The sequence below is a fragment of the Syngnathus leptorhynchus genome, chromosome 1, assembly GCF_054491065.1.
Source record: "Syngnathus leptorhynchus isolate UIUO chromosome 1, UIUO_Slep, whole genome shotgun sequence".
Classification (NCBI taxonomy): domain Eukaryota; kingdom Metazoa; phylum Chordata; class Actinopteri; order Syngnathiformes; family Syngnathidae; genus Syngnathus; species Syngnathus leptorhynchus.
The window spans coordinates 9,443,972-9,470,112 of NC_141195.1; the positions used below are offsets into that span (position 1 = coordinate 9,443,972).

Consider the following 26,141-nt stretch of genomic DNA (forward strand, 5'->3'; position numbering starts at 1 on the left):
GCACACTGCAGCCGGCCAACGTCGGGCCACCTCTCAGCCCCGATCCCCTGACCCCGAGACGTCCTACATCGCTGCAGTCCGGACAACGAGCTCCTGCAGAGAAAGGAGAGGAGAGCCAGGAGCAAAGCGTGCGTGGCAACGCCGAGAGCAGGTGAGAGCTTCAAATGAATGCTTCATTCAAAACATCCGTCATAAAGTGACATTATTTTCAATTCCTGCACTTGAACCAACAGTAAAGACCACCAAGTATGTTTATTATGTATCTCCCTTTATACGCGTTCTTTGTAACGAACAACAGTCATTTAAAAAAAAAATTTTTTTTTGAATGCAGTTTCAGTGTTCTTACGGTGCTGTCGCGCTGGGATAATTAATTTAGCGTTATCTTGCTTGCGCCCCGGTTGCAAACTTGTATATCTAAATAAAATACAAAACTAATTAGCCTGAAGTTGACACTCAAGTGTAAACTATATCCGTTGAAAATAAAATTGGACTCATTAGTTCACTTATATTTGACTAATTTGTTAAAAGCCATAACATGTTGCATGTTCTTGAACAAAAAGGTTACATTATTTAGTGTTATATAGTGATCAAAATCTCATATCATTTTTACAATATTTAAACTAAGATAATGAAGAAACACGTTGCATGACCGGTTAGCACATCTGCCTTAATGTTCTGATGCTGAGGGTTCGAATCCTGGTTTCAGCCTTCTTGTGTGGAATTTGCAAGTTCTTCTGACGCTTGGGTGGGTTTTCTCCAGGTGCTCAGCTTGGCCTTCCCCAAAAGGTTCTTTGAGGAGTCAAAATTGTCCATAGTCCATATAAATATGAATGGGAATGATTGTGTCTTCCAATTGGCTGGTGACCAATCTCGGGTGTCATCTGGAATATGTTCCAGCTCACCCATGACCCTCAAATGGACAAGCACTATAGAAAATGCGTGGATTGGTTTATATGATCCAGTTGAAACTGCTCATGTACCCGCAGTGGGACAAGAAAAGTTTATCTTATCTTACAATGCAAAGAGCATTGGAAAGATTCCGAGATTACATGTGTTCATTTAATGTTTGCCACAGTTTTTATAGTTATTGTGATTTTAATTGGTATTTTTATGTATGTGTATCATCTAAGATCTATTCCTTTAATTTGTAAACAAACACTAAACTATCTATATATATTTAAAAAAAACAAACCAGCCCTCATGTCCTATGAGGCTGTGCTTTCCTTGATTCGTGGCTGCAAGGCAGTTCTTTTTTTTGACACACATTCCTGCCAGATTACGAGCGGCACAGATTAATGGAGAGACGGGCTCAGATTTTCTCCTTGAACTGAAAAGAATGAGAGTCAAATATACACCAGTACTTTCTTACACTAGTTGTTCCAAGATGTAATTCAATATGTTCTCCTTAATTCAACACATAAACTTTTTCAGCTTTTCTACATAGACTGATATCGTAGTTACATTGACGAAATCCAAAGAATAGCATGAGTTATATTGATAAGAAGAAAATATGTTGGGGAAATGGGCAAATGGTCCATACATTTACAAGTATCTTAAAAATTACTTTTTTTTTCTAAAATTGGGAATTTTTTTCAGTCAAATATAAACTTTTTATCCTCATTTTCAATTTATTTTTTGTAAGGTTGCATTTTTATTCTCTAAAGTTTATGACATTTTTATTGTATAATTGTTATGATTATATTTCAACTTGATTCTCAAAATACTATGCCCTTATTATCGTAGCACAATATTCTTTCTTTTTTTCTTCTATTTGCGTGTTTATGTGTGTGTTTGGAGGTGCATGTTCCCAGGGGCCTTGGAGGCTTAGTCTAGTTTTAATCAGCTCAAGGACCTGGCCCTGCACCCTGCTGCTGAGATCAACTTTAACCTGCAGGGTTAAGAGCATCCACGAGTAGCTCCACTTCCACTTGTCGAGTAGGAGAGAGTGATTAGTGAGTTTGTTTTCATGGCTCAATCTGGACCACTCAGGTATATATTTAGAACTATGCAATGTATTGATTGAAACTAAAACGAAGAGAAAGAAATGATGATTATAAAGCACTATATTTGAGAAAAAGTAACTACGCATAAAGAGTAGCAACTTGGGATGGGCATGATTTATGATCAATTTATTGATCATTAGGACTACTGTCCATTGTGTATAGTTAATTATTGCTGAAGCAAAATACTCGTAAGGCAACATGGAGGGGACACTGCTTAATTTAATGTTGATATAATTTCACATATTTGCATTCCAACCAAGAACAACGTGAGCTCCCAGCAGCATTTTTCTGCTCAGTGCAACAGTAGCATGGGAGCAGGAGTTCACATCCCATTAAAATCGTGTTGTAGTACTTTCCTGTATACTTGGTATCCAATTGTTTAATTTGGACAAATTATGTGGCACAAGTATTTTTTTTTATGGCTTACAGCCAAAAGGTAGTGTGTCACTGTTTATTTGGCTTAGTACAATTTTGTGTGTGTTCCATACGCGTCTCTTGGGATCTTGTGTGTGTAAGCTGACAGCCTCATAATCATACCTCCTCATCATACCTTCTGATATAAATCAGTTTCATTTCTTTCTTTTTCATGTCTGCCTCCTCTTGCATATTTTTCTCCTTTCATCCAGTCTGGAAATCCTGTATCCAGACAGCTGACAACTTAATGAGGGCAAACTAATTACAGTGTCTGTCGTATTCTTAGGCGCCTGAACATAGATAATAAAATAGGTCATAAAAATAGATTTCTTTATATCGAGGAAATTCCCTCGTTTATTGATTTCCTTTCAGTTTTTCTCTGTGTTGTGAGACAGTGATGTTGCAGTGCCACTAATACCTGGAAACCTCCTACAAACTACTGACTTTTGACTTGATTCTAAGAATCCCTAGTCCACCAAAGGGACAGCAAATTTCCTCTCGCCTTACCAGATTTTTGTAACAAAGTGAAAAACATACCATGTGACCTGGCGACAAAGTGACGTTTGAAGAAGCGCTACCAAAACTCACATCAACCTTTGTTAAATGTGAAACGCAGTCTAGTAGTCTACAGGAACTTGGTTTCAGCTGACTAACTAACTAACTGATGTGAACAAAACCTTTCTTTTTGAAAAGCACACTCGGCAGAGCTAACAATATAAAATGGTAACTATAGAGACTGTAACTGTAAGAGAGACCAAAGCGATTTCTCTGTCATGCATGTTGCAACATAAAAGCCCGTCCCTTCCTTGTGTTTTGCCGTGATATGCTGTGAGGTATTCAGAGTTTCACAGTGAGATCACTTTACGGTTCTATGCTCTTTGTGTGGGTCACCTGCTCAGCTATAGATATGAGCCGACACACCTTGTACTGGGTTATTTTTTAACTAGAACACTCGGAGGTAACTGAGTTCCTGCATATTGTCAAAAGTCGGACTCACAATAAAATGAGCGACTGCCGTGTGAGTCAGTTATTTTGGTGAAGGCAATTAGATAACGGTTCATTTTTGTTTTATGCCTCATGTTTTCATATCTTATATTATTTCTGAGTCCCCACACAGAGACTCAATTGACATTACTTCATAAGTAACCTGAACTTCCGCCATGAGCTCATCACCTTGATCTTGTCCCATTTCTAGCCATGCCTCTTTTTTTTTTTTTTTTTTTTTACAGCGCCTTTACCATTTGAAATTCTTTTACGACATCTTTACCGTTGCATTGCTGCCAGCTGCAATGCTTAGTTCTTGGTTTGATGTGTACACAAGTTCACACAGGCACAAGCGCACAGAGGAAGGCTTATCATGTTTTTATTGTACGGGAGCCTTGGATTGTTTGGGCTGCAGTTCCGAGATTCCTTGGCTTTTGTCTCGCCTCTGCATAGACTTTGTAGAGGCCCCATGAACTTTCCTCTGGCCTCTCCTTATCTCATTTTGATGCAACTGTTGGGCGTTTGGCTGGCTCACTTGTAGGTGAGCCAGGTGCAGCTGATACTGATGGAATTGTTAGAATCCAAAGGTTGATTTCAAGTTGCACAGACATTTATTTTCATATTTTCTTCTTATGCACAACACAATGTGAAAATGATTGTATTTGTATGTTCTACACTATGTCTATTGGCCACCTCTGTTTTTTCCTTTTTTTTCCCATTTCACTCCAGGGGCGGCTTACCTGAAAGTCTGAAAGGTTACTGAATAGTAACTCATTCAAATTTTATCTTGCAACGCAAATTTAACCAAGCGGAAGTCCGTTACTTAAAAAAAAATCCTAAAATGGGGTATCATTGTTGTGAAAAAGGTCAAGATGTGAACTCACCTATACTCAAACAAAAAACCCGAATTTTACCGTAGAAACTGTTTTACCATATGGATTTGTAAAAAAAAAAACTCTCATTATATTTGAATACAGTCACAATCCAATATTATGTAATGTACTCTGATAATTGTCAAGTGTTGAATTTTTGAGCATTTTACTGAAGCGAGAACCCTTCTTGAACTGGTTCCACTTTCTGCTCCTGCTGCCTCACCATCTCCAGAGGCCAAAGGTCACATGAGCAGAGCGCTGTGAATGTGAAAGCCGCTTTGTTCTCTTGTGCACTTGTTGTTTTGTTGGCTGGCCCCAATCACACACATGCATGCACATTACCCACACACGCAGACACCGTTACACTTCCTCCTACGCTTGTCACTTTGTGTTGTCTCTTCTCGGCCCCCTCAACCAAAGTCTTTTGACCTTCAAAGTACCTGGATCGGTTCCAAGGTGTGTTAACTTCAGAACTTCTTGACATTGTAATAAAGAGACTTTAGCTATGCGGTGCACTTATGCAAGTGGATTTTTAGAAACTGATTTGTCAGGTGGCACATGAGCCGGGGAATTAAGTCTTAACAATTAGCTACTGAATACTATGCAATTTTGATGCATATCCGTTAGGGGGGGGGGGATCTTTTGATACATAGGGTATGATATGATTCAAGGATGTCATGATTTAAAAAAATGGAATGATTCAATTTTCTTCATTTCAGTGGGATTACGATTCATTTGGCTATGGAATGGTTGTTGTAGCTTTTGTCATGAATGCAACAACATATTAGAGCTTTAGAAAACTATTCAAGTTAATTAAATTCAAAGAAATATCAAAACAAGGTATATCTGTTGTACATCTCTCATAAAAGACAATTTGATTAGTCTCTCGATACATGGTGAGTGATACCATTTAATTCAACTATTTTAAAATGTAACGATATGTTTCGGTTCATCATATCAAAACTGATTTTCCGTTTCGAGTCATTTTTTGTTACACCTCTAATACTCAGTGATGTGCATCTCTTCACTTAAAAAAAAAAAAAAGATACACAGAGTCGATACCAGGATGGTTCATTTTAAAGTGAAGCGATTTGATTCAGCGCGATTCTGATTCGACTCGATAAAGTAGTTTGAGAATGGTGACACCTGTTGCATCATATATTTGACAGCATTTTATGTGGACTGGTAAAACAAATTTATAAGATGAAAAACTGTACATATGGACATGATCTAAATTGCCCCTTTGTCCATAGCACTCGTCGCTTGTCATTCTCCCTCTCGTGCTCTCTCTCTGGCCTCTCTGTCCTGCTCTCTACCTCCCTTGCCTCTTCACTCTCCCTGCGAGTCCAGAAGAAAGGGGTGGTGCATTCCAACAGCCTGGAGACCGTTCCCCTCTTTCAACCAGTGGCCCGCAGAGTGACAGTGCAATTAGAATAATAATAGCTGTCCATTCACCCCAGTGCCCCAGTGACGAGGCAGCCGGCCGGAGAAAACCAGGGAGGGTGAGGCGGAAGGCGGAGAGAAACCAACTCTCGGGAGCTCCCATTGGCCCCGGGCTTTTCCCTCTGTTTTTACACCGCCGCCGGCGCCGGTAGCACCCTCAAGTTTGTTTTACACTTTCTGCTGCATCACATGTGCATGCATGCGAAAACACACACACACACACCGGGTTGTACATGGCGGAGAATTTGAGTGAATGGTTCTAAATTGTGAGGAGACCAAACGTGAGTATGAATCACTTGGGAGCTCTCATGATGACTTATTTTATTGTTTCTGTGCTTTTTTTTTTTTTTTTTTTAATGCTCTTGTGCTGGGAGTAAAGGTTGGAGGTAGTTGGTTAAATTGTAACAAGTGTGTAGATCAGTAGTGGAGATGGCATTTGTGTCTTTTCATTGAATGATCTGATTTGTCACCAATCCTGAGAGACAAGCTAATTTTGGTCTATATTTTACTGCCATAACTCTTAACACATCACAAATTCTTGGACTTGACTTTGAAGGTGAAAACAGCGGACAGAAAACGAGTAACCCCTTGTCACCGGCATCCAATCAGATTGCTCTAATTTCATCGCTATATTGCTCACAGCCACGAGGGAGTGTAATTCTAGCATATCAAGTTATGGTATGATCTGCTCGATTTATGAATGAGTTTTTAAAAGTCATTTGGACATGTATCGAGTAATTTATATGACAGCAAAGTGCTCTTACATCTTAGTAACACCCTATGGTGTCATTTTTTTTTCCTGTGGCATTTCTATCACCACAATTGGAGTTGATGTTGTGAGACGTGCAACATGCTTGTTCTCGCCTGTCATTTTGTGTTTCCACACGTGCGCACACATATTCTGCCCCATTCAATGTGGACGCCCCTGTGTTTGCAGAGCCTGTGCATACAAGAGGCCCTTTACTCGCAAGATGCACGACACTTTCATGCAGCTTCAGCACAGCAATGAGCATAAATGCCTATTGTTGTCTACCCTTGGCTGTTTTCAGATTATTAACAATGTGAAAAGATTTTCATGCATGTTCAGAAACCAGAGGTAGAAAAGAGCCATGCTCATAATTATATCTTATTCCAGATGGCCAAAGATTGTGTTTCCTTTTGAGCACTCCAGCAATTTAACAACAAACTAATCTTCAACAATTTTTTTTTTTTTTTTGAAAGACCTTGAAAGATATCTGACCTAAAATAGCAACAATAAGGTTGCTTGTTCACTGTGCCAGATGAAACTGGAGTATTGCACCTGGAATACAGAAACTTGACAACATTTATGAGAACTGGCTGTGCTGAACTGGCTAATTGGATCAGCTCAAATCAACAAGTAGAATGTACCAAATAGAATGTAACAGGTCATAGTACTTCACAAAGCAGTAAAATGGAAATTGTGTCGTTAAGCACGGCCCAGTCGTAGCGCAGTCTGTAAGAACTTGACCTTGTTTCCCGGTTCAAGACTAATTGCAGGTCAAAGTTCTTCTGCACCTGAACTGATGTTAGGAGTTCAAAACACAACACCCAGAAATTTTCTTTACATTTATTTTAAAGACGGTGTTGATCAAAATGAGTTTGTTTGGTCAATATAGAACATTTTGGTAGAGTTCCCAAGGAGCACCTAACACTTGAGATTGCATTGAGACTCTTACCACAAAAGAAAATGTATTTCTCTCTTTTTGTCTGTTTGTTGTCAGATCCAGATTGCGTATTTTGCTCTTTGCGTGTCCAGTGGTGCTGATGACCATCATGGCTTTGTATCTGATGATCTTCATGCTAGGTGAGTACAAATGCTTCTCTTTTGTTCACACTTGTTTCTTAAAATTAGAAATCCTTTGAAGAAGAATTTGTCCTTCATTCTTTATCACAATTTGTCAGTTTCCTAAAAATTATTAAGATGGGTTTAGAAGTTGTTTGCTGTTAACTATCCTTTGAATGACATTTAATCTGCGGAGGAAAAATATCAAATGCTGATGCAAATTAAAATAAGAGGATTTTTTTGGGGGATTGTTTTGTGATCCCAAAATGGTTTTCAGTCTTTGTGAGTTTGGCAACTGGAAGACTTTCAAATTGTGCTACTGGCATTCCAGTGGTAGCGGTCGCAGCAGTTAGCGAACCTGCGATATCATGACGTCACGCACCTCGCCATGCCTGACAGACCGATTTTAGCCTTTACGCTCCTGAATGTTGCCCAATGTGCAAGTTAAACCTTTTCAAAAATAATCGAAATTTTGAATTTCTGAATTGAGGTTTGTAAGAAATTACAGGTATTGAATATATTGACGGACTAGGTGACGAGTGTTTACATTCCTGCTCTGCTTGAGCTGCAAAGAAAGTGTTGCAAAGAGGTGTATTGGCAGTCATTCACAGCCATACTGACACCTGGAATGTTTCCGTTAATAAGTAACATTTTCCATCCTGTCCCTGCATTCCTGCCGTAGTGCATAGTATACCGGAGGGAAATTGGATGCCTAGGGGTGCGTTTACCTATCATTCTTCTTCTTTGTGTACGTGTGTGTGCATTTCATTGCCTCATCCTACACTCTAATAACACACTTGTAAACCAGCTGTCAATGACCTTGTTGTTCCAACAGGCTTGCTTTGGTCCTTTTGAGTTCTATGGCAATCGGGGTGGCCTTCTTCGGAGTTTTGGCTAAGAGATAGTGGCTAGGAAATGTCAATCTTTTCAATCTAAACTCTAATTCTTCCTGTTCAAAGTGTGTCTGACACTTTTATGTGATGTTGTTAAACATTTCGGAATATTTGGGATTACCTTTTAAATGATAAAGGATTGTGTGGACATCAGTGCTTCTCAATTATTTTCTTTATATATTTTTTACATTTTATTTTAAGGGTAAATAATTAGGATTGAGCACAATTTGTATCAAGGTGACGATGGATGGGGCTATTTAAAGAACTGAAGATCGGTTGTCAACGGATCTTTCATTTGACCCAAAACATACGGGCAATACAACAAAAGAATTGCTCAAGAAGAATCACATTAAGGTCACGGGGTGGCTCGCTGTCCCCAGACGTTAATCCTGTCCAAAATGCAACAGGGGATCTGAAGCTATGACTTGTTAAAGGATCTAGACAGAATCTGCAAAGAGATGTGGGACCAGCTGAAAAAAATGTCTGACCACCTTGAGCAAAGTAGACATGCAGAAGCAAAGTGAAGTCATTTCTAAGTAGTAAAGTAAATACAATACAACATTTAACATTAGGTACAGTTTTCATCTGCCAATGATAATGTTATTTTTTGACTTAGGTTTCAACAATGCACTTTGAACTTTTCCAATCTTTGCAAGCAAGCTTCAGCATGTTGTAGGTCTGTTGTGGGTTTTTTTTTTCTTTCTCATAGATCAACAAGTTGAAAAGGCCCCATACATCACTGTCACCTCACTCAGCTGTCTTCTTATTTGTTGTTCATACAAGTAATTCTGCAACCGGGTCACATCACCATCTTGTTTTAGCATTAGTTACCAAATAGACGTGTTGTTCCCTCTTGTCGGTGAGACCTGCGAATCAGTGGTGCACAGCGAGCGTTTACATGGAGCAGAAGAGTTGTTTCACGCTGAAGTCCGTGAAAGCAATTACATTCTAGTATCAGATTGTGTCCAAAATTAGAGACATTGTCCATACTTTATCAACGCAGGAAAACAACATTCAAAAATTGTAACAGAGTTTTCACCAAACTAAGAATGCATTTTCACTGCCAGGCCCAAATGACCGAAACCCATTTTTCTACCTGTCAGCAGACCCGTTTGTTATTTTGTTTCCTTTCCTTTACCTTCTCATCAACACTGAACGTGATAAGCAATATAACAAAATGGTTTTGTGGATGGATATGTGCAAAAACAAATGTACACAACTGGAGAGGAATCGATTATTCCATTGGTTATTTCATTGATTAATTGAATAATCAAATAAAAATTTTGTTCTGTATGAAAGTTGGAAAACCAATTTTTTCCAATTTACTCTTTGGTATTGTTTAGTGATAAAAACAAGTCAATACCGAACCATGTTTGCTAATGTTTTGATTATACACAACGATGATCTGATTGTTTTCTTGAATGACTCAAAAAAATAATGACTAAGTTACCATTGAGAGGCTTACATTAGAGGACTAAGTTCAATAATGGCTCTGAATGATGACTTGATTATTAAAAACAGTTCTTGAGTAATTTGATAATCGACTACTTTTCAATTACTTTTGACAACATTACAACTGTACCACTCTTAAATCATGTGAGCACTTTAAACATTTCATGATTCAATCACCTCAATTCCACCTATAATTTGAACAATCAATTGATTCTGCACCTTGTATGAAACATAACAAATCAGATCCGACTTCACTCATGCTCCTCTATCTCCAGCCTCATGTGTGTCTGGACAAGACCCGCCATCAAGCCCACACGGCTGCACGGACGGGAGTTGCTACCCTGCCACAGGAAACCTCTTGATTGGGCGTGCTGTGAACCTTAGTGCCACCTCCACTTGTGGGCTGGACGGTCCAGAGCATTACTGCATTGTCAGCCATCTCCAGGTTACACTTTAAAATATTTTCCCTACATATGTCTTTTACCACCTGTGTTGTCAAAGCTATGTTGGTTCTCTCTTTTGTTCCTTGTCATCTCCACTTGTCCATCTTTGTTTTTTTGTTGTTGTTTTTTTTCCACGAGTGGTGCTTTCACTCACCTGCTCAACCTTTCAGTATGTGTTACATAAAAACAAACTCTGCTTCTTTGTTCGCTTTCACCTCTTGGTAAACGTTTCAGCGAGTTGCAGTTTTTATGATTTCCATCTTTCAAGTGACACTTTTTTTTTCCCTGCGTGGTCCCTCGATCATAAAAATCGATTGATGAGTCTACTCTAGCCAATCCGGTGTGCAGCTTTAGTTCCGTGTTTTTTTTTTTTTTTCTTTAAACCACGCTTGACATGTTTCATCATGGGCGCGCTGTATACATACATCGGTTTTCTACGCAAGTACATACTTGCACCTCGATGCCTCCAGGTGAGCAAGATTGACGTGAGACCCTGATTCCAGATGCCCTTTGTGACTCTCGGGGTCAGGAGATGGTGACAACCTGTCACACCACGAATCCAGGTGTAGACCTTTGTCAGGAGCTAACTTAAGTGTCTGTGTTAAAATGTCCAAGAGAGGTCATCACTAATGTGGACTTGACATGAATGATTTCTTTTTCCCGGTAAGGTCAGATTCCATTGTTGTATCTGAGAAGAGGTTCTGCTATTAATCCAGTTGAGTTGATGACCTTTTAAAGGGGCCTCAAAGACAAGGAACATTTCAGGTTAGGACAGGCCAAGTAGAGGGCAGCGCAGTGGATCACCAGTTAGCATGTTTGCGTCACAGTTCCGACCTTCGGGATTTCCAATCCCAGCATGTTCACCAAATGTGTGAGTTGGTTTTCTCCCATATTGTGAGCTGATCTAATGAGAAAACTTAATGGCACCTTTTCTGTAAAGACTTACATCAATGTTTTGTGGTGATAGAAAGCTGATCAACCTTCACTAATTGGGTATGAATAAGAGCTTGGAGTAGAGAGCAAGAGTAAAAGAGCAAGAGTGAGAGAGCAAAAGAAGTGAGAGAGATTTAAAGCCATACAGCTTACTCTTATTCAAATTCAATTACTTTCTCGGTACTACCAGGGGCACATGATTGGAGGCAGCTCATTCATTCCAAAGCATTGACAGATACAACATGGACCATGAAACTGAGACTAATTAGTTCTTTAACACTTTCCACCCCAAGTTATCACGTTATCGTAAGCTTCTTTGTTGTCATTTTTGCTACATTTTTTGATTATTTGTTTTCGTAAAAATATGGTGTACCCTGCTTCTCTTTAATAACGATTGGTCGTGTCCAACTGTTTATTTCAACTTGAGTTGAATGTACTACATATGGTTCGTTTTCTATTAGCAATTGTACCTTTTCCAATATCATTTTTAATATTCACCAAGGTGCTTGAGACCATCCCAACTGCCATGGGGTGAAAGGCAGACTCCACCGTAAACTGGTCTCAGGGCACAAGAATGTAATATTATGTATATTCAAAACATCAGATTTGTATCCAGACTTGATTAAAATGCCATCCAATTTTATTTTATTTTTTTACAATGCTGCTACCTTGGTATCCCAATGTTGCCGTTTGAACCATGTCCTGCAAAATCAAGTGTCAATGGACACAAGGCACATTCATCATTCATGCAAAGAAATGGCCGAAACTTTAGCATCTTAACTAGTCATAATGGTTTCTGACAGCAACCTAATTAAGACCCACTAGTCTGGATTCCAGTGCTTCTCCGTGCCAGCCTCATCTACTCAGCTCCCCTCTTCATGGCCCCCCTTCCCAGAGGCACCCCTTTGCAGCCTACCTACCTCACCATGCCCCCTTGCTCTCTGCAGGCCCAGTCTTTGTCTCCAACTGCTGAGAACCTTTTCCACTTGCATGCCAACATCATTCACCTGCACCCTCCTGCCTCGCACCTCTATTTGTTGTGAACCTTTGCCACACACATCTTTATTCAGACTCCACATTGTTGTGTTTTTCCCATGGCCTCTCTATTCCTCTTCTATTGATGCATACTTGTATTGAGATGGAACTACACTGCTGAATTCTTGGACAATCCAATACTGCTGTTGGAAATAAATGAATGGAACACAATGATATGCACAACTACTGGGACAAATATATTTGAACACATCTTAATTGTATTTTTCCATCCATACAGTACATCTTTCCTGGCACTCAATATTTTCTTTCATTCACACGTCTGTAGATGACGGCAGACATTAACTAAGAGGGCAAATGCATTTTTCCTACCTCAACAGGAGTCGGACAAATGTTTCGAGTGTAACTCCCAGCGTCCGTATGACCCGAACCGACACAGAAACAGCCACCGCATCGAGAACGTGATTTACCTCACGGACAGCATCGGTGACAACACGTGGTGGCAGTCTGCTAACGGTGTGTGTTTTAAAGATGTCACTTGGGGTATATCTTAAATAATGCTCTCAAATGTTGTACAAAGTACTTCCTGTAAGCCCTTGCCTGAGAGAATATTTCAAAGTTTGCCCAACAGTCATGTCCTAACAGTTGTTTCTTCCATAGGAGAGGAAACCGTCAGCATTCGACTTAACCTGGAGGCCGAATTCCACTTCACGCATTTAATTATAAAGTTCAAGGTACATATTATTGCTGTCTCAATTGAACTGGATGACAAAATTAGAAGTGTGCAGACACATTTAAAATGTTTCCTGTTTTCTTTGACAGACTTTCCGTCCCGCAGCTATGATCATTGAGCGTTCTGCTGATTTTGGTCGAACGTGGCGTCCCTACCGCTACTTTGCCTCCAACTGCACCAGGACTTTTCCTGGTATCCCCTCAAATGGCCTGCACCACATTAATGACATCACTTGTGAAGAACGCTACTCTGACATTGAGCCCTCCACCAATGGGGAGGTATGATGGATGTTGCACTGGCTGTATCATCTCATCGTGGTCATTATGCGGGAAAATCAGACAAAGCAAATGGATGAGAAACTAAATGTAGCACATTTATAATTCAGACTTAACAGAATTAGTTTATCGTACAAGATCATTTTCCTTTATTCAGAATAGGAGCTTTTCTTCACTCCCAAATGAATTGAATTCTCTCTTGACCTATTTTTCTTCCCATCCAAGGTCATTTATAAAGTCTTGGATCCTGCCATTCATGTGAAAGACCCCTACAGCTTGGACATTCAAGGTAGCCTAACAAAAAACGTGAAACATGTAAAAATGCAGCTAAACATAGTATCAAAGAATGTTTCATCTTTATCTTGACTAGAGCTCCTGCGAATCACCAACCTGCGCATTAACTTCACAAAGCTGAACACTCTGGGGGACGACCTTTTAGACCGACGTTCTGACGTCCTTCAAAAATATTACTATGCTATCTACGAGCTGGTTGTCAGAGGGAGCTGCTTCTGTTACGGACACGCCTCGGAGTGCGCCCCAGTGCCAGGGGTTGATATCCGAGCCAACGGAATGGTGAGATTGCAGTTTTTTTGTTCTTCAATTAGCTAATTGTATGCTGAATTCGGATAAATTTTACTAATTAGAATTTTGTATTATTTGTAACAATGTTATCAACTCAAGATGGCCCCAAAATAGCATAAATTCAGTGTCATTTAAAAGACAGTTAACAGTTTCATGTCAGCTGACACTATATAAACCTGATGACTTTGCGTAACAATTTTTATGGTACATGAATAGATAAAAATTGTATAATACACAATGGGCTACACCATGGTGATTGTTAGGTTGGTAGGCAGCAGGTTTACACAAAATAAAACAAATAAAATGTTGTTAGAGAGTTTGAAAATGGGGCATTGACACTTTAGATCTAGCAGATGGAGCTCCAGTGAAGAAAAAAAAACATTGAGTGGCAGTTGGCACTCCATTATTTTGCAAATCCATTGAAATGGATGGACATGGTTAAGATTGGCCTGTGCTCAACTGAGTGCTTTTGGCTTGGTAGTAGTCTAATTATTTGGCTCGTAGCCATTGTTTAACCTGCTTCTGACATTCATCTATTTTTCAATCTTGCCAGATCCACGGTCGGTGTGTTTGCAAACACAACACAGAGGGGCTCAACTGTGAACGTTGCCAAGATTTCTACCATGATCTGCCATGGAGGCCGGCTGAGGCCGAAAACCCGCATACCTGTAGAGGTAGGTGCACACAACAAAGGAAAAGTTGTTTAACAGAGGAAATATATGTGACACCTGGCTTATGTCCAAGTTTCAAGAAGATCAAGATTAATTTGAAATTTTACACTCGTTGCATTTCGTTAAGTTGCGTTCTTTAATTTATCACCATGTCATTTGGATTTAAATCTCTCAAATAGAACTGTATTATGGCTGTCATTATCAAACGTTATTTCGAATCGATTATTGTATCGATTATTCCATCGATTAATCGTCTGATACAATTTTGTGTTAGTGTATTAAAATCATTTTTCCCCAATGACTGTTTTTTTAACCAATTATTTCTGATTATTTGCTAAGGTTGCTGCTGAACCTAAAGTCACAATTTTGAGTCTGTAGGTAACAACAACATGTTGTTGTTTTTTTTCTTTCTTTCTTTCTTTCTATATTCTACAGAGTGTAACTGCAATGGCCACTCCAACCAGTGTCACTTTGACGTGGCGGTATATTTGGCCACGGGCAACATCAGCGGAGGAGTATGTGATGTCTGTTTGCACAACACTATGGGACGCAACTGTGAGATGTGCAAACCTTTCTACTATCAAGACCCAAATAGAGATATTAGAGACCCCCAGGTTTGTGTTGGTGAGTCAAATATTACATTTATATATTAAGGACAAGATACGTCAAGTTTATAAAATAAATAAATAAATAAAAAAAATAAACTTGACAAGATACGTGTTCTTTCAAAAAACACCAGATGCCGAGTTGGAAGCTTGAAGGTATTTTAAAAGTGTTTGAAAGTGATGCTTTTTTACTTTCCATTCTTTGTGTGACCACCAGCCTGTGACTGTGATCCGGTGGGCTCAATGGAGGGAGGCGTGTGCGACAGTCACACTGACCCAGACATGGGCATGATCACTGGACAGTGCCGCTGCAAAGACAACGTCAAAGGCTTGCGCTGTGACGACTGCAAGGAGGGCTATTTTGGACTCAGCCAAAACGACCCTTTGGGTTGCCAACGTGCGTATCCATCTCTTTTTTCTACTCACGTTCTGTTCTTTAGACAGCTAAGGTATTGGAATTGGTATGATTTGACATTTATTTTTCAATGAAACAACTTCATGACTGCATGTTTTTCTTGGGTGTGTATGTGTGTCACCAGCTTGCAACTGTGATCCTCGTGGCATCATTATGATGGGAGCCCCATGCGATCAGATCAGCGGCGACTGCTCTTGTAAAAGATATGTCACTGGTCGCTACTGCAACCAGTGTCTGGTTAGTACCTGTCATTCAGCCTTATAATCGAGTTGTATTCAATGCCGGTCGCCTTGCTTTTTTGTAATGTACATTAAAAGTGTCGGTGTTTTTTGTTTTTGTCGATCTTTGTAGCCTGAATACTGGGGTCTCAGTAATGACCTGGCTGGTTGCAGACAATGTGATTGTGACTTTGGTGGAGCCATCAACAATAGGTATAAAAGTCTACGTCTCAAGAACGAGGATTTATTGAGAATGTTTAAATTGTGTGTGTTGGTATTATTATCTATTTTTTGTTGAAGGTGTATGATGGAGAATGGACAGTGCGACTGCAGGAGCCATCTGATTGGTCGACAGTGCTCTGAGGTGGAGCCTGGCTTTTTCTGCGCGCCGTTGGACTTCTACAAATATGAGGCCGAAGGGGCGACTGGACATTCGCCCATTGACGCTGCGTTACCTGTGAGAATTTTTTTTTTTTAACATCGACACTCACTCAAGCCCATTGCAAGTCTCTATGATCACTTATAGGGCTTCTGCAAATTGTACTATAGACCACCAACCTACTAGAGACATTCAAATCTGACTGTCTTAAAATGCTCCAAACATTTGATAGCATCACTGTATGGCTCAGAGGAAACGTCCTGTATGATGTTATGACTAAAACAGATAAAGATTTGTTTTCAATCCAGCGAGGAGGTCTTTGGCTTGATTCACAATGCAGGGCCAACTGCCCAATTCCAATTCAATGTCTCGCACATGTACACCCAAAATGCACGTAAATAGGGCAGTGACAAAATGTGAGGTCAATTATTTGGCCTGGGCAAATTACCCTTTTGATTGCATCTCCAATTATTTTGCTTATTTATTTGTTATTCACCACTAATGTGGCATATTTAAACCATATTAAAATTTCCACATTTTTTTCAGTAAATGCCATTAACAGCCTTTTATCTATGTGTGTATTTTAGTTGTTTGGGTAGATTCTATCGATTACATAGACTATTAGCAATCTGTGTTTTTTGATGATGGGTAAATCTGATATGTGCATTGATACTACACATCTTGGCAGTTGCTTCATGCCCGATGATAGTAAAAAGTTCTTGTGCAACTTTAAAGGAGCATCTATCTTATCCTCAAACCTTTGGTCAAATTAGTTTGATTTCAGACATTCAATTTTATTTATTCTATCAGCCGATTCTATCCCTTCCCTTTCCATCTACCTGTAATCTGCCATGCTCTCCCATCCAGACAGTCTGTTTCCTCTCTACTCTTCAATTTAGCCACTCCACTCTTTCCACTTCCAAGTTCAACCATGGGCAAGCTCAGACAGACCCTTTTCATCCACACTCTCACAACATTTCCAGGAATGTGGCAAAAGGCAAGTGCTGACTTCAAATTGTCAAAGAGGCAGCCATGCAGGACACAAAATATGAGGGGAAGTGCCTCACGGGCCTTATCTCCTGGCGGTTGCTTGGCGGTAATCATCGTGTGTTCTGAGCAAACGAAGACAGAGAGAGAATAGCTGTGATCACTTCCTAGAACTGTGGACTAATGCTGATAATGAGTAGTTTTATGTGGTGAACTGTCTCGATCCCTTGATGAAGGATTGCACTTCCTGTTTTCAAAACATTTGGTTGTTGGCCGATACTAGAGGGGTTCTATTTTGGAGTCAAGCGCAAAGCGCCGACTAATTGTGAGCTTGGGTGGGATTTGCTTGCTTTTGGTATTCTGTTGTGCCTGACAGTAATTAAGATTTTGTGTATGCTTCAAATTGAGGTTTGAATGACTTTAGGGGTATGTATTAGGTTTTACATAGCGCTTCCATATTTGATTAAAATCTTACATGTTTATTTTAAATTTTTTAGACTTAAACTTCTCCCCTCCTCTCCTAGGGCAAAGTTCGACCTCAGGCAGAGACAGACTGCGTTCAGCACCTCAACAACCAGCTGAGAAGACACAGGCGTCACCGGCGTATCGCCAACCCGCAGCAACATCGCACAGCGCTGAGGCGGATCCGACAGCTTCAGCAGACAGTATGATATCATCTTTTGTTCACGCCCAACGATGAGAAATGCAGTGTGGTTGTCATTCATTATTCCGTTTGGAAAGAAAGCCCTTAGCGCCAGTAACTGCTCGATTTAGACAGCAGGTTGCAAGTATGAAGTTGGTGAAGTAGCATTGGCACAGCAATCAAACATATTTCAGAGGGGAAAACATTAAAAAAAAAAAAAAAAGAAAACTATCCTTAATGTGATCAATAGCCAAGTCCACCACAATGTAGTCTTTTGTTACAGTTCTATATTATCTCTGATAATACATTGACAATAGCCTCAAGCGTGGAAACATTCTCAAGAAAGCATTTTTCTGTCTTTCTAAGCCGGATGTAAGGACCGTTTACAGAGAGCTCACCCTAAGTCACACAGTGACTTGGACCGGGCCTGGTTTTGCTCGGGTCAAAGATAGTGCTGGCCTGGTGTTTCATATTGACAACATTCCCTACGCCATGGAGTACAACATCATGATCCGTTATGAACCTGAGGTTTGTGCATCACACTTCCCTCTTAAAACTCAGCAGGTCCTTTTGACTTAAAGCCCTGTCTTTTATATGTATGTGTGCTGTATGTGTGTTTAGTCCACAGAGGACTGGGAGGCCATTGTCAGTATAACATCTGTGAACCTGCCTTCCAGTCTCCGCTGTGGAAACCTTCTACCAACCGAGCAGCTCTACACAGTCACTTTACCACATCGCAACAGGTATCAAAACACTCAGTAGCTTGAGTCATGGACCTTTTTCGGGTATGATTAGATTTTTACCGGTCAGACTGCTTTTGCTGCCCTCGTATTCATGACCATGAAAGGGAGCTGCATTCAGACACTTGTAATTTGACTCTTGACCAAAAATTTGATCTGGCAAGACTAATTTAGTCATGTAGCCTTATTTATTTATTTATTTATTTATTTATTTATTTATTTATTTATTTATTCATTCATTCATTCATTCATTCATTCATTTATTTACTTATTTATTCATTTATTTGATGTTATTTGCTATAACCTTAACAGGAAGTTTGATGATGGTGACTTCCATTAACATCAATATAGGCTCTGATACTTCTTGTATTTCCAATTTTTATCATTAGGCCTAAAATTGTGGCAAATAAAAATACAAAAATACATTAAAAAATATTGGAATCAAAATCTCAAATGTGAAATATATATTAGAAGAGCCTGTTGTTGCATGTTGCGTCATCATGATTTAAATAATCTCTAATAGAAAAACAAATCAAACAGATAATCAATCTAGCTGGTAGCATGACTACAATGGAGTTCTGTACATTTGGGATATGCTGTATACTCGAAGAACAAATGACAGAAACAATTGCATCATGACATTATTGTCACTTAAACCTGCCCTGGCCTGCAGCACTGTGTGAGTCAGATACAGTCTTACCTCACTGTATCCTGTGTTCTATTCGCTGAAAGCAGGGCAAACATAGCTAACGCTTTGCAATAAAAGTCAGCCAGTGTGATATTACAGGGTGGGAACAGCTTTGTTTGATGAAGCTTAAAGAAAAAAAGGGGCAACTGTTGAAGACAAAATAGAGAATAATATGAGACCAAAGTAGACTATGGAGCGGTTTATAAAGGCAGAGGCCACTGTTTGGGGAAAATACAATATCCACATTCAACTTTAGCAATATTAATTCATAATACAGGTGTAAAATATAAGTGAGAAGCCCAACTTGACTAGTTTCCAAGTACTAAATGGTCTTTGAGAAACGTTATTCATCTGGAACTGAACGGAATTGAAAAGGCCAGCTTACGCCTGGATCTAAACATCGCAGTAAACCAAAGTGTTCCTTTCGTTGTCCGCTGTGGTTGGTCTGACAGCCAACACTAATTAGCACAGTGACTTCAAAAATACAAAGAGACAGGAAGAAGGTTCATGTCTGTGAAGAGAGCATGCAATGCAATGGGCCAAGTGAGGTTGTTTGCAAATAAGCTGTTGGATAGGTCACAAACGTGCAAAATTTCCCACACACTTCCCCGAAGAAGGAAAATTGCTCAGGAAGCGCAACATACTGCATATCTTTGTCTTCCAGATACATCCAGATGCCAAGGCCGTTCTGTTTTGAGCCAAATAATCGTTATGTGGTCGCCATCCGCTTCCAGCGCCACGGAGTGACCCACAGACATCTCACGGCCTTCATTCATGTTGATTCGGTGAGGAAAGACAGCAACCCCAGCCTCCATCCCATTAGTTTTATTGTTTTGTTATTCTTCCCTACTATTACGGATTGAGTGGTGGAATATGCAAAAAAAAAAAAAAATATATATATATATATATATATATATATATATATATATATATATATATATATATATATATATATATATATATATATATATATAAATATATATAATATGCATCTATGTGTACATATATAGATGTAGATATACATAGATATAGATATAATATATACGTAGCTAGATCTTAGTGCTTTTATATACTGCTGTAATTTATTTTTGCTTCCTTTGTTCCACTCCGACAGTTGGTTCTGATCCCTGATTATACCGAGCTTCCTGGTTTCCAAGGCAATGAGATTGAGGGAGAGGTGCGCCGTGAGGAGATGATTCACTATATGTGTCTGGATTCCTTTATGATAACGCCAACGCCCAACTTGGCCGACGTGTGCTCCAAGCTCATCTGCAGTATTTCGGCCATCATTCACGATGGAGCACTGCGTTAGTATTCAAGCAAGAAGCTTATTTGTCTTTGCTTTTCACGTAATGATGGTTTGTCTCTCTTGTGTGTGATCCAGCCTGTCAGTGTGATCTTCAAGGGTCCCTCTCGAGTGAATGTGATAGGGTCGGAGGACAGTGCCGCTGTAAGCCCAACGTGATGGGTCGACGCTGTGACCAGTGTACACCAGGAACCTATGGCTTTGGAGTCAATGGTTGTACTGGTGAGTCACAAACACGGACGACCTCATTCGGCACGGATTCCAAAGGAAACGGTTCAAGCACAAACATAGGCTGCATTCAGAAACTCACTACTCACCAGTGGCAGTTCCAGTCATGATATCCAGTCAAGTAAAGAATGTTTACGACCTTTTTCTTTTTCAGCTTGTGACTGTCACTCAGAGGGTTCTCTGAGCCACCAATGTGACCCCGTTACCGGCCAGTGCCAGTGCCGGGAGGGAGCAACTGGCCGCCGGTGCTCTGACTGCCAACCCGGTCAGTGGAGCTTCCCGAGCTGCACGCCCTGTCAGTGTAACGGCCACGCAGACAGTTGCGATTCCCAAACTGGCGAGTGTAAAGAATGCCGAGACTACACAGCCGGTCGTCACTGTGAACAGTAAGCAAAATATCACCGATGTTGCCGTGGTTGTCCCGGCGATGGGAAATAACTCGCTGCACCGGTTGTGCTCAGGTGTCAGGATGGATTCTTTGGAAACGCATTGCTTGGCTCAGGGGACCACTGTCGCCCCTGCTCTTGCCCGGGTAATCCCGGTTCGGATCACTTCAACGGCCACTCCTGCCAAGCAGACCACTCTTCAAACCTCATAATGTGTAATTGCAGACAAGGCTATGCTGGTGAGATATCACAGTAAAACGAAAACATCAGCCAAAAAAAGATTGCCAGAATTTCCCATTTCTTCTTTTCCAACCCAGGGCCTCGGTGTGACCAGTGCGCCCCCGGTTACTATGGCAACCCAGAGCAAACTGGAGGCCAGTGCCTTCCATGCGAGTGCAGCGGCAACATTGACACTCAGGACCCGGAGTCATGTGACTCTAGGACAGGTCAATGCCTCAAGTGCCTTTACCACACAGATGGTCCAGCTTGTGCCCAATGTCAACAGGGTTACTATGGCACTGCTTTGGCCCATGACTGTAGACGTGAGTTTTTTGAAAATACCTTATTAATGGGTTTTGTATGCACTGCGTTGTAAGTAGTTAGATATTTAAGTTGCCCTGCATATTTCATCCAAAGAAGAGCAAAATCCAGAGTTGAATGATGTTTGATTTTCAAGAATCAGCATCACCGTCTTCTTTCTCCTGAACGTGATATATCTTATCTTAGGCTGTACCTGCGTGACTGCTGGTACTGTCCAGTCGACTTGCAGCGACGTACACTGTGACTGCGATCGTCAGACAGGTGCTTGCTTATGCAAGGCAAACATCACCGGCCATAACTGTGATCAATGCACTCCTAACCATTGGAACTACGGTCAAGACCAAGGCTGTGAGCCCTGTAATTGCAACCTGCAACATTCCATGGGAACAGAATGTAATATGGTGAGTATGCATGACTCAAAAAGGCTGAAAATGTTGAATGCAAGTTTAGTTGTGAAAGCCAGGTTTTTGTCTTTGACAGTTCAGTGGTCAGTGCCACTGCCAACCGGGCTTCGGAGGGAAACAGTGCACAGAGTGTGAGCAGCTCCACTGGGGAGACCCACGGATACAGTGTCAAGGTAACTAATTCGTTGACACAGAAAAGTCATTAGTAAGGCTTGTTATTTTTTTCACCGTATAGCTATAGCTGTCTTTTTTTTTTATGGTAATTTATTGTTAATGATGCTGCAGCCGACACATGGTTTCAGATCACACTCTTGCGGGACTCCATGAGATCCATTTTTCACTCAGCTTTCATTGTTAACATATTCACACAGAAGGCAATTTGATACGGAGAATATGACCAAGGTAAATTTGAGTTTATTGTTAATGCCTTTTAGCATTACTCTGTGATTCAATGTTATGGACATTTGTGAATTTTCATATTCACAGATTTTATGAGGGGAACATTCTGTGATTTACTGCAAATCTCGCCGAGTATGTTTTTGTGCTCAGGCCAAAGCAAAAATATTCGTACTTTAGTGTTAGTTTTGCATTTCATTTGCGTTTGGGTTGTCTTGTCCTATTGGCGGTCCTTAAGTGCACTTTGTGCACAGAAAACCGAAGGTATATTTTTCCTACTCTCCCAATGTAGTTAATAATAGCCCACCCCTATGTAGTCTATTTTGCTTTTACAGTGTGCCCGGATTCCGTGACATTTACTTTACGTAAATGCCACAAAGTGAGTTCTATCGATTTGAATTCTTCTGTTGTATTGTCAGCCCTTTTCTGGTTCAATTATTTGTGTATTTTCACCATGCTGATGAATAGTGGAGCTTCAATGTATTCCGATCGAGAAAGACTTTCTGTAAATTTAGCCTTCCCTTGCTTTGCCTAAATGGGTCTGATTTTCTTGTTCCCCACTTCAGAGTGTAACTGCCATCCTCAGGGCTCAGAAGTAGCACAGTGTGACCGGACCAGCGGAGAATGCCAGTGCAAGGAGGGCGCAACCGGGAAACACTGCGACGAATGTGCACGCGGCTTCACCGGCGTTTTCCCCGAGTGCGTGCAGTGTCACGCCTGTTTCCAGTTGTGGGACGACGTGGTGTGTCAGCTCAAGCGTGACCTAGATTACATCAGGCACACTGCTGACAAGATCCTGAAGAGCGGCGTCACCCCTGAAATCGGCAACGCTCGAATCAGAGAGCTGGAGGAGAAGCTGAAGCAGGTTCAGGATCTGATCGGCAATGACGACAGCGAAAAAATCCACCAACTGCTTGGACAAAGCATTGATGACCTAAGGTGAGCACGGTACTCTGTCCGTAATGTAAAAACTAAAGACTGGAGTTGGTTAGATGGTCGAGACTTCAAAATTCAAAGTATAAAACAAAAGTAATCCGCTTATTTGACAGAAAACAATAAATGATACCATATGGATCAGGTGTGCACAAATTAAACATGCAGGACACCGGACCCTGAGGACCAGGATTGGTGACCCCTGGTATTTATTAAAATCTGCTCGCATACTACACAGGGTCAACGGTATGCTTGTTTCAGGGCGGAGATCGCGTTGACCGACGGGCGTCTTATGGGTGTCGTTCGAGAGCTCAACACAACAGCAGAGGACGACGATGCACTGAGACAGACGCTGAGCGTCATGGAGGGACAATTGATGGACATTAACGCCACGGTTGCCGCGAAACGGCAGCACCTAGACGACTACCTCAGCTCAGGATTTGAAGGTAATGAATTCACACCAATTGACCAGAAGGGAAAGCGCATTTTTCCATGCAGAATGGTCATTTGTCAACGCAACTTGCATTTCATACAAATTTGATACCTCTCATGTGTCATGATAGATCAATTCAAAAGAGTGAAGAAATACTATCAGGAATCATCAGAGGCGGACTACAAATGCAACACGTCAGTGTCTGGTCCCCTTAGTCCAGTGGAACAGTCCAAACAAACTCGCTCCAACACTGAAAATCTGATGAATGATAATGAAGAAAAGTTCCTTCGTGCCATGGCAGCCCAGAATCAATCTATGGAGGAACTGCAGCAGAAAGCCCATGAGCTGGAACACAAGGCCCGCCACCTCAGCAACAAGGTATTGCTATTCGTAGAAGATGAATGAATGCATTTTATTTTGGAAAACAACATTGTTCTACAGGTGTGTGGGGGCCCTGGCACTGCTAGCGTCAACGGCAGCTGCCAAGACAACCCATGCGGTGGTGCTGGTTGCCGTGACGATGAGGGCATCCATATATGTGGAGGGGACAGATGCAATGGGACGGTGAGCGCTTCTGTATCTGCGCTAAGTCTCGGCAAAAATGTCACCACCGAGCTGGAAGCTACTAATGAGGAGCTGCATAACGTGGCTAGGAAGGTAACAAATGTCATAGGTCATGTCGTACCCCGCCTCCCACTTTTTTTCTTCTCATGTTTACGGCTCTGTGCAGCTCCAGGATATCGCGTCTTTGAGCCAGGATGTGAAAAATCAAGCCATGAACACCCTGGAGAGAGCCCAGAAGAACAAAGATCACTTTGAAAAATCAAATAGGGAGCTCAAAGAGCTTATCAAGAAGATAAAAGATTTCCTCACCGGTATGTTGATTATATTTATGTTTAATACTTTTTTTGGTCTTGTATGTGTGTGTTTGGTAGTTTATTAAAAGTAGTATCACGTTGTCTGTAAAAAAAAAAAAAAAATGTGCAGGGAAGTGTAAATGTGTAATTTCTTTGACAGAAACTAGACTTTAAGGATTTGAAATGACAACAAGACAAATTTGACTGGAATAAAGAAGCTTTCACATGATTTGGTCAAGACGTCATTAGATTGTCCATATTAGACTGTCAGTATTAAAGGAAGGATGTTGCCAGGTACTTGAAAGCAGCTCATCTTTGGTTCTTCTTGTACGTTCCTCTGCTAACTAGAGGACGGAGCAAATCCAGAGAACATCGAGAAGGTGGCCATGCAGGTCTTGTCCATTCAGCTGCCAGCCAACAAGACCACAGTGGATACAATAATCATGCAAATCAAGACCAGCCTTTCTAACCTGACCGACATCGATGCCATCCTCGGCAATACCTCCCAGCACATCAGTCAAGCCAAGGAGCTTTTGGAAAAAGCTAAAGATGCCAAGTAAGTCCATGACTTCACTTTAATGGAGGACACTAATGAGTGGCAGACATTTTTGTACAAGACTAAAAAGATTGAAGATACATATGTCCCTGCTCCACTATAGAGCGTACCAGCGATGTAATGGCAAAGCCACTATTTATTTGAGTATGAGAACTTGCAGAGGTGAGACATTTCGATCAAATAATAATAATAAAATACATTAAGATGTCAATAGCCAGTCAACTATATGGTATGGTACCTTTGGAATGTTTTTTTGGGGGGGTTGCAGTGCCTCCACGGCCACCCTTCAGCTCTGCCCGTGGTTACTGAAACAACAATTACTCACTTAAACTAATGGAGCAAAACCTTTGTGACATTTTGCAGGAGTAGAGCTGAGGTAGTGAAAGATGCAGCCAATGTTACAAAGACAGCCTTGGATCTGTCTGAGAAGGCCATTGAAAAAGCAAGAAGCTCCCTGAAAGAGACTTTGAACAACCTGAACGCCACCAAAAACGCCACTTCTCAGGTCCAGCCCATTGTATCACCAGAGTAGTGAGATGTCATTTTTGTAGGTTCATATCCTAAAAATATTTGTTCGGCATTTCCCTGCAGGTGGTTGACAGATTAACACAATTGGAAGCCAAGCAAATGGAGATCATGATGCGTCTAAACAACCTCTCCACAGACATCGAAGCACTGAGAAAGAAAACTGAGCAGAACAGGGACATGGCGAAGGACGCCAAAGCTTTGGCCGACAATGCCACGCTCCAAGCGGGGTCGCTTCTGGAGGTAGGAATAGCCATCGGGAATCCATTTGTATGTTTTCGATTCTAGACACTATACACTGTGGTGTGGCTTAGAATGAAACAAAACCACCTTTTGCTTACCCAATTATCGGAATATTGTTTTATAAGTGCTTAGTAATATAGTAGAAATCCTGATGATGTCCAAAC

General features: G+C 40.9%; 1 protein-coding gene across 2 annotated transcripts in view; it reads left to right on the forward strand.

Annotated features, from left to right (window-relative positions):
• Positions 1–26,141, forward strand: part of lamb2l (laminin, beta 2-like) — a 27,233-nt gene continuing 1,092 nt past the window's right edge. The window contains exons 1-33 of one of the 2 annotated variants that reach the window (XM_085913262.1): positions 1–151; positions 7,459–7,541; positions 10,141–10,310; positions 12,615–12,750; positions 12,895–12,968; positions 13,057–13,245; positions 13,468–13,531; positions 13,613–13,815; positions 14,378–14,498; positions 14,931–15,119; positions 15,318–15,497; positions 15,640–15,752; positions 15,867–15,946; positions 16,034–16,190; positions 17,624–17,764; positions 18,109–18,270; positions 18,364–18,485; positions 19,835–19,955; positions 20,285–20,477; positions 20,555–20,698; positions 20,859–21,090; positions 21,166–21,329; positions 21,408–21,632; positions 21,817–22,031; positions 22,111–22,207; positions 22,997–23,369; positions 23,625–23,809; positions 23,927–24,174; positions 24,238–24,453; positions 24,527–24,671; positions 25,002–25,209; positions 25,573–25,714; positions 25,801–25,977. In XM_085913262.1, coding sequence (XP_085769388.1) covers positions 7,502–7,541; positions 10,141–10,310; positions 12,615–12,750; positions 12,895–12,968; positions 13,057–13,245; positions 13,468–13,531; positions 13,613–13,815; positions 14,378–14,498; positions 14,931–15,119; positions 15,318–15,497; positions 15,640–15,752; positions 15,867–15,946; positions 16,034–16,190; positions 17,624–17,764; positions 18,109–18,270; positions 18,364–18,485; positions 19,835–19,955; positions 20,285–20,477; positions 20,555–20,698; positions 20,859–21,090; positions 21,166–21,329; positions 21,408–21,632; positions 21,817–22,031; positions 22,111–22,207; positions 22,997–23,369; positions 23,625–23,809; positions 23,927–24,174; positions 24,238–24,453; positions 24,527–24,671; positions 25,002–25,209; positions 25,573–25,714; positions 25,801–25,977 — 5,226 coding nt within the window. In that variant the 5' untranslated portion in view covers positions 1–151; positions 7,459–7,501. Of the gene's footprint in view, positions 152–4,912; positions 5,998–7,458; positions 7,542–10,140; positions 10,311–12,614; positions 12,751–12,894; positions 12,969–13,056; positions 13,246–13,467; positions 13,532–13,612; positions 13,816–14,377; positions 14,499–14,930; positions 15,120–15,317; positions 15,498–15,639; positions 15,753–15,866; positions 15,947–16,033; positions 16,191–17,623; positions 17,765–18,108; positions 18,271–18,363; positions 18,486–19,834; positions 19,956–20,284; positions 20,478–20,554; positions 20,699–20,858; positions 21,091–21,165; positions 21,330–21,407; positions 21,633–21,816; positions 22,032–22,110; positions 22,208–22,996; positions 23,370–23,624; positions 23,810–23,926; positions 24,175–24,237; positions 24,454–24,526; positions 24,672–25,001; positions 25,210–25,572; positions 25,715–25,800; positions 25,978–26,141 lie in introns of those variants that run through there. The other variant, XM_085913261.1, reaches the window with a different exon arrangement.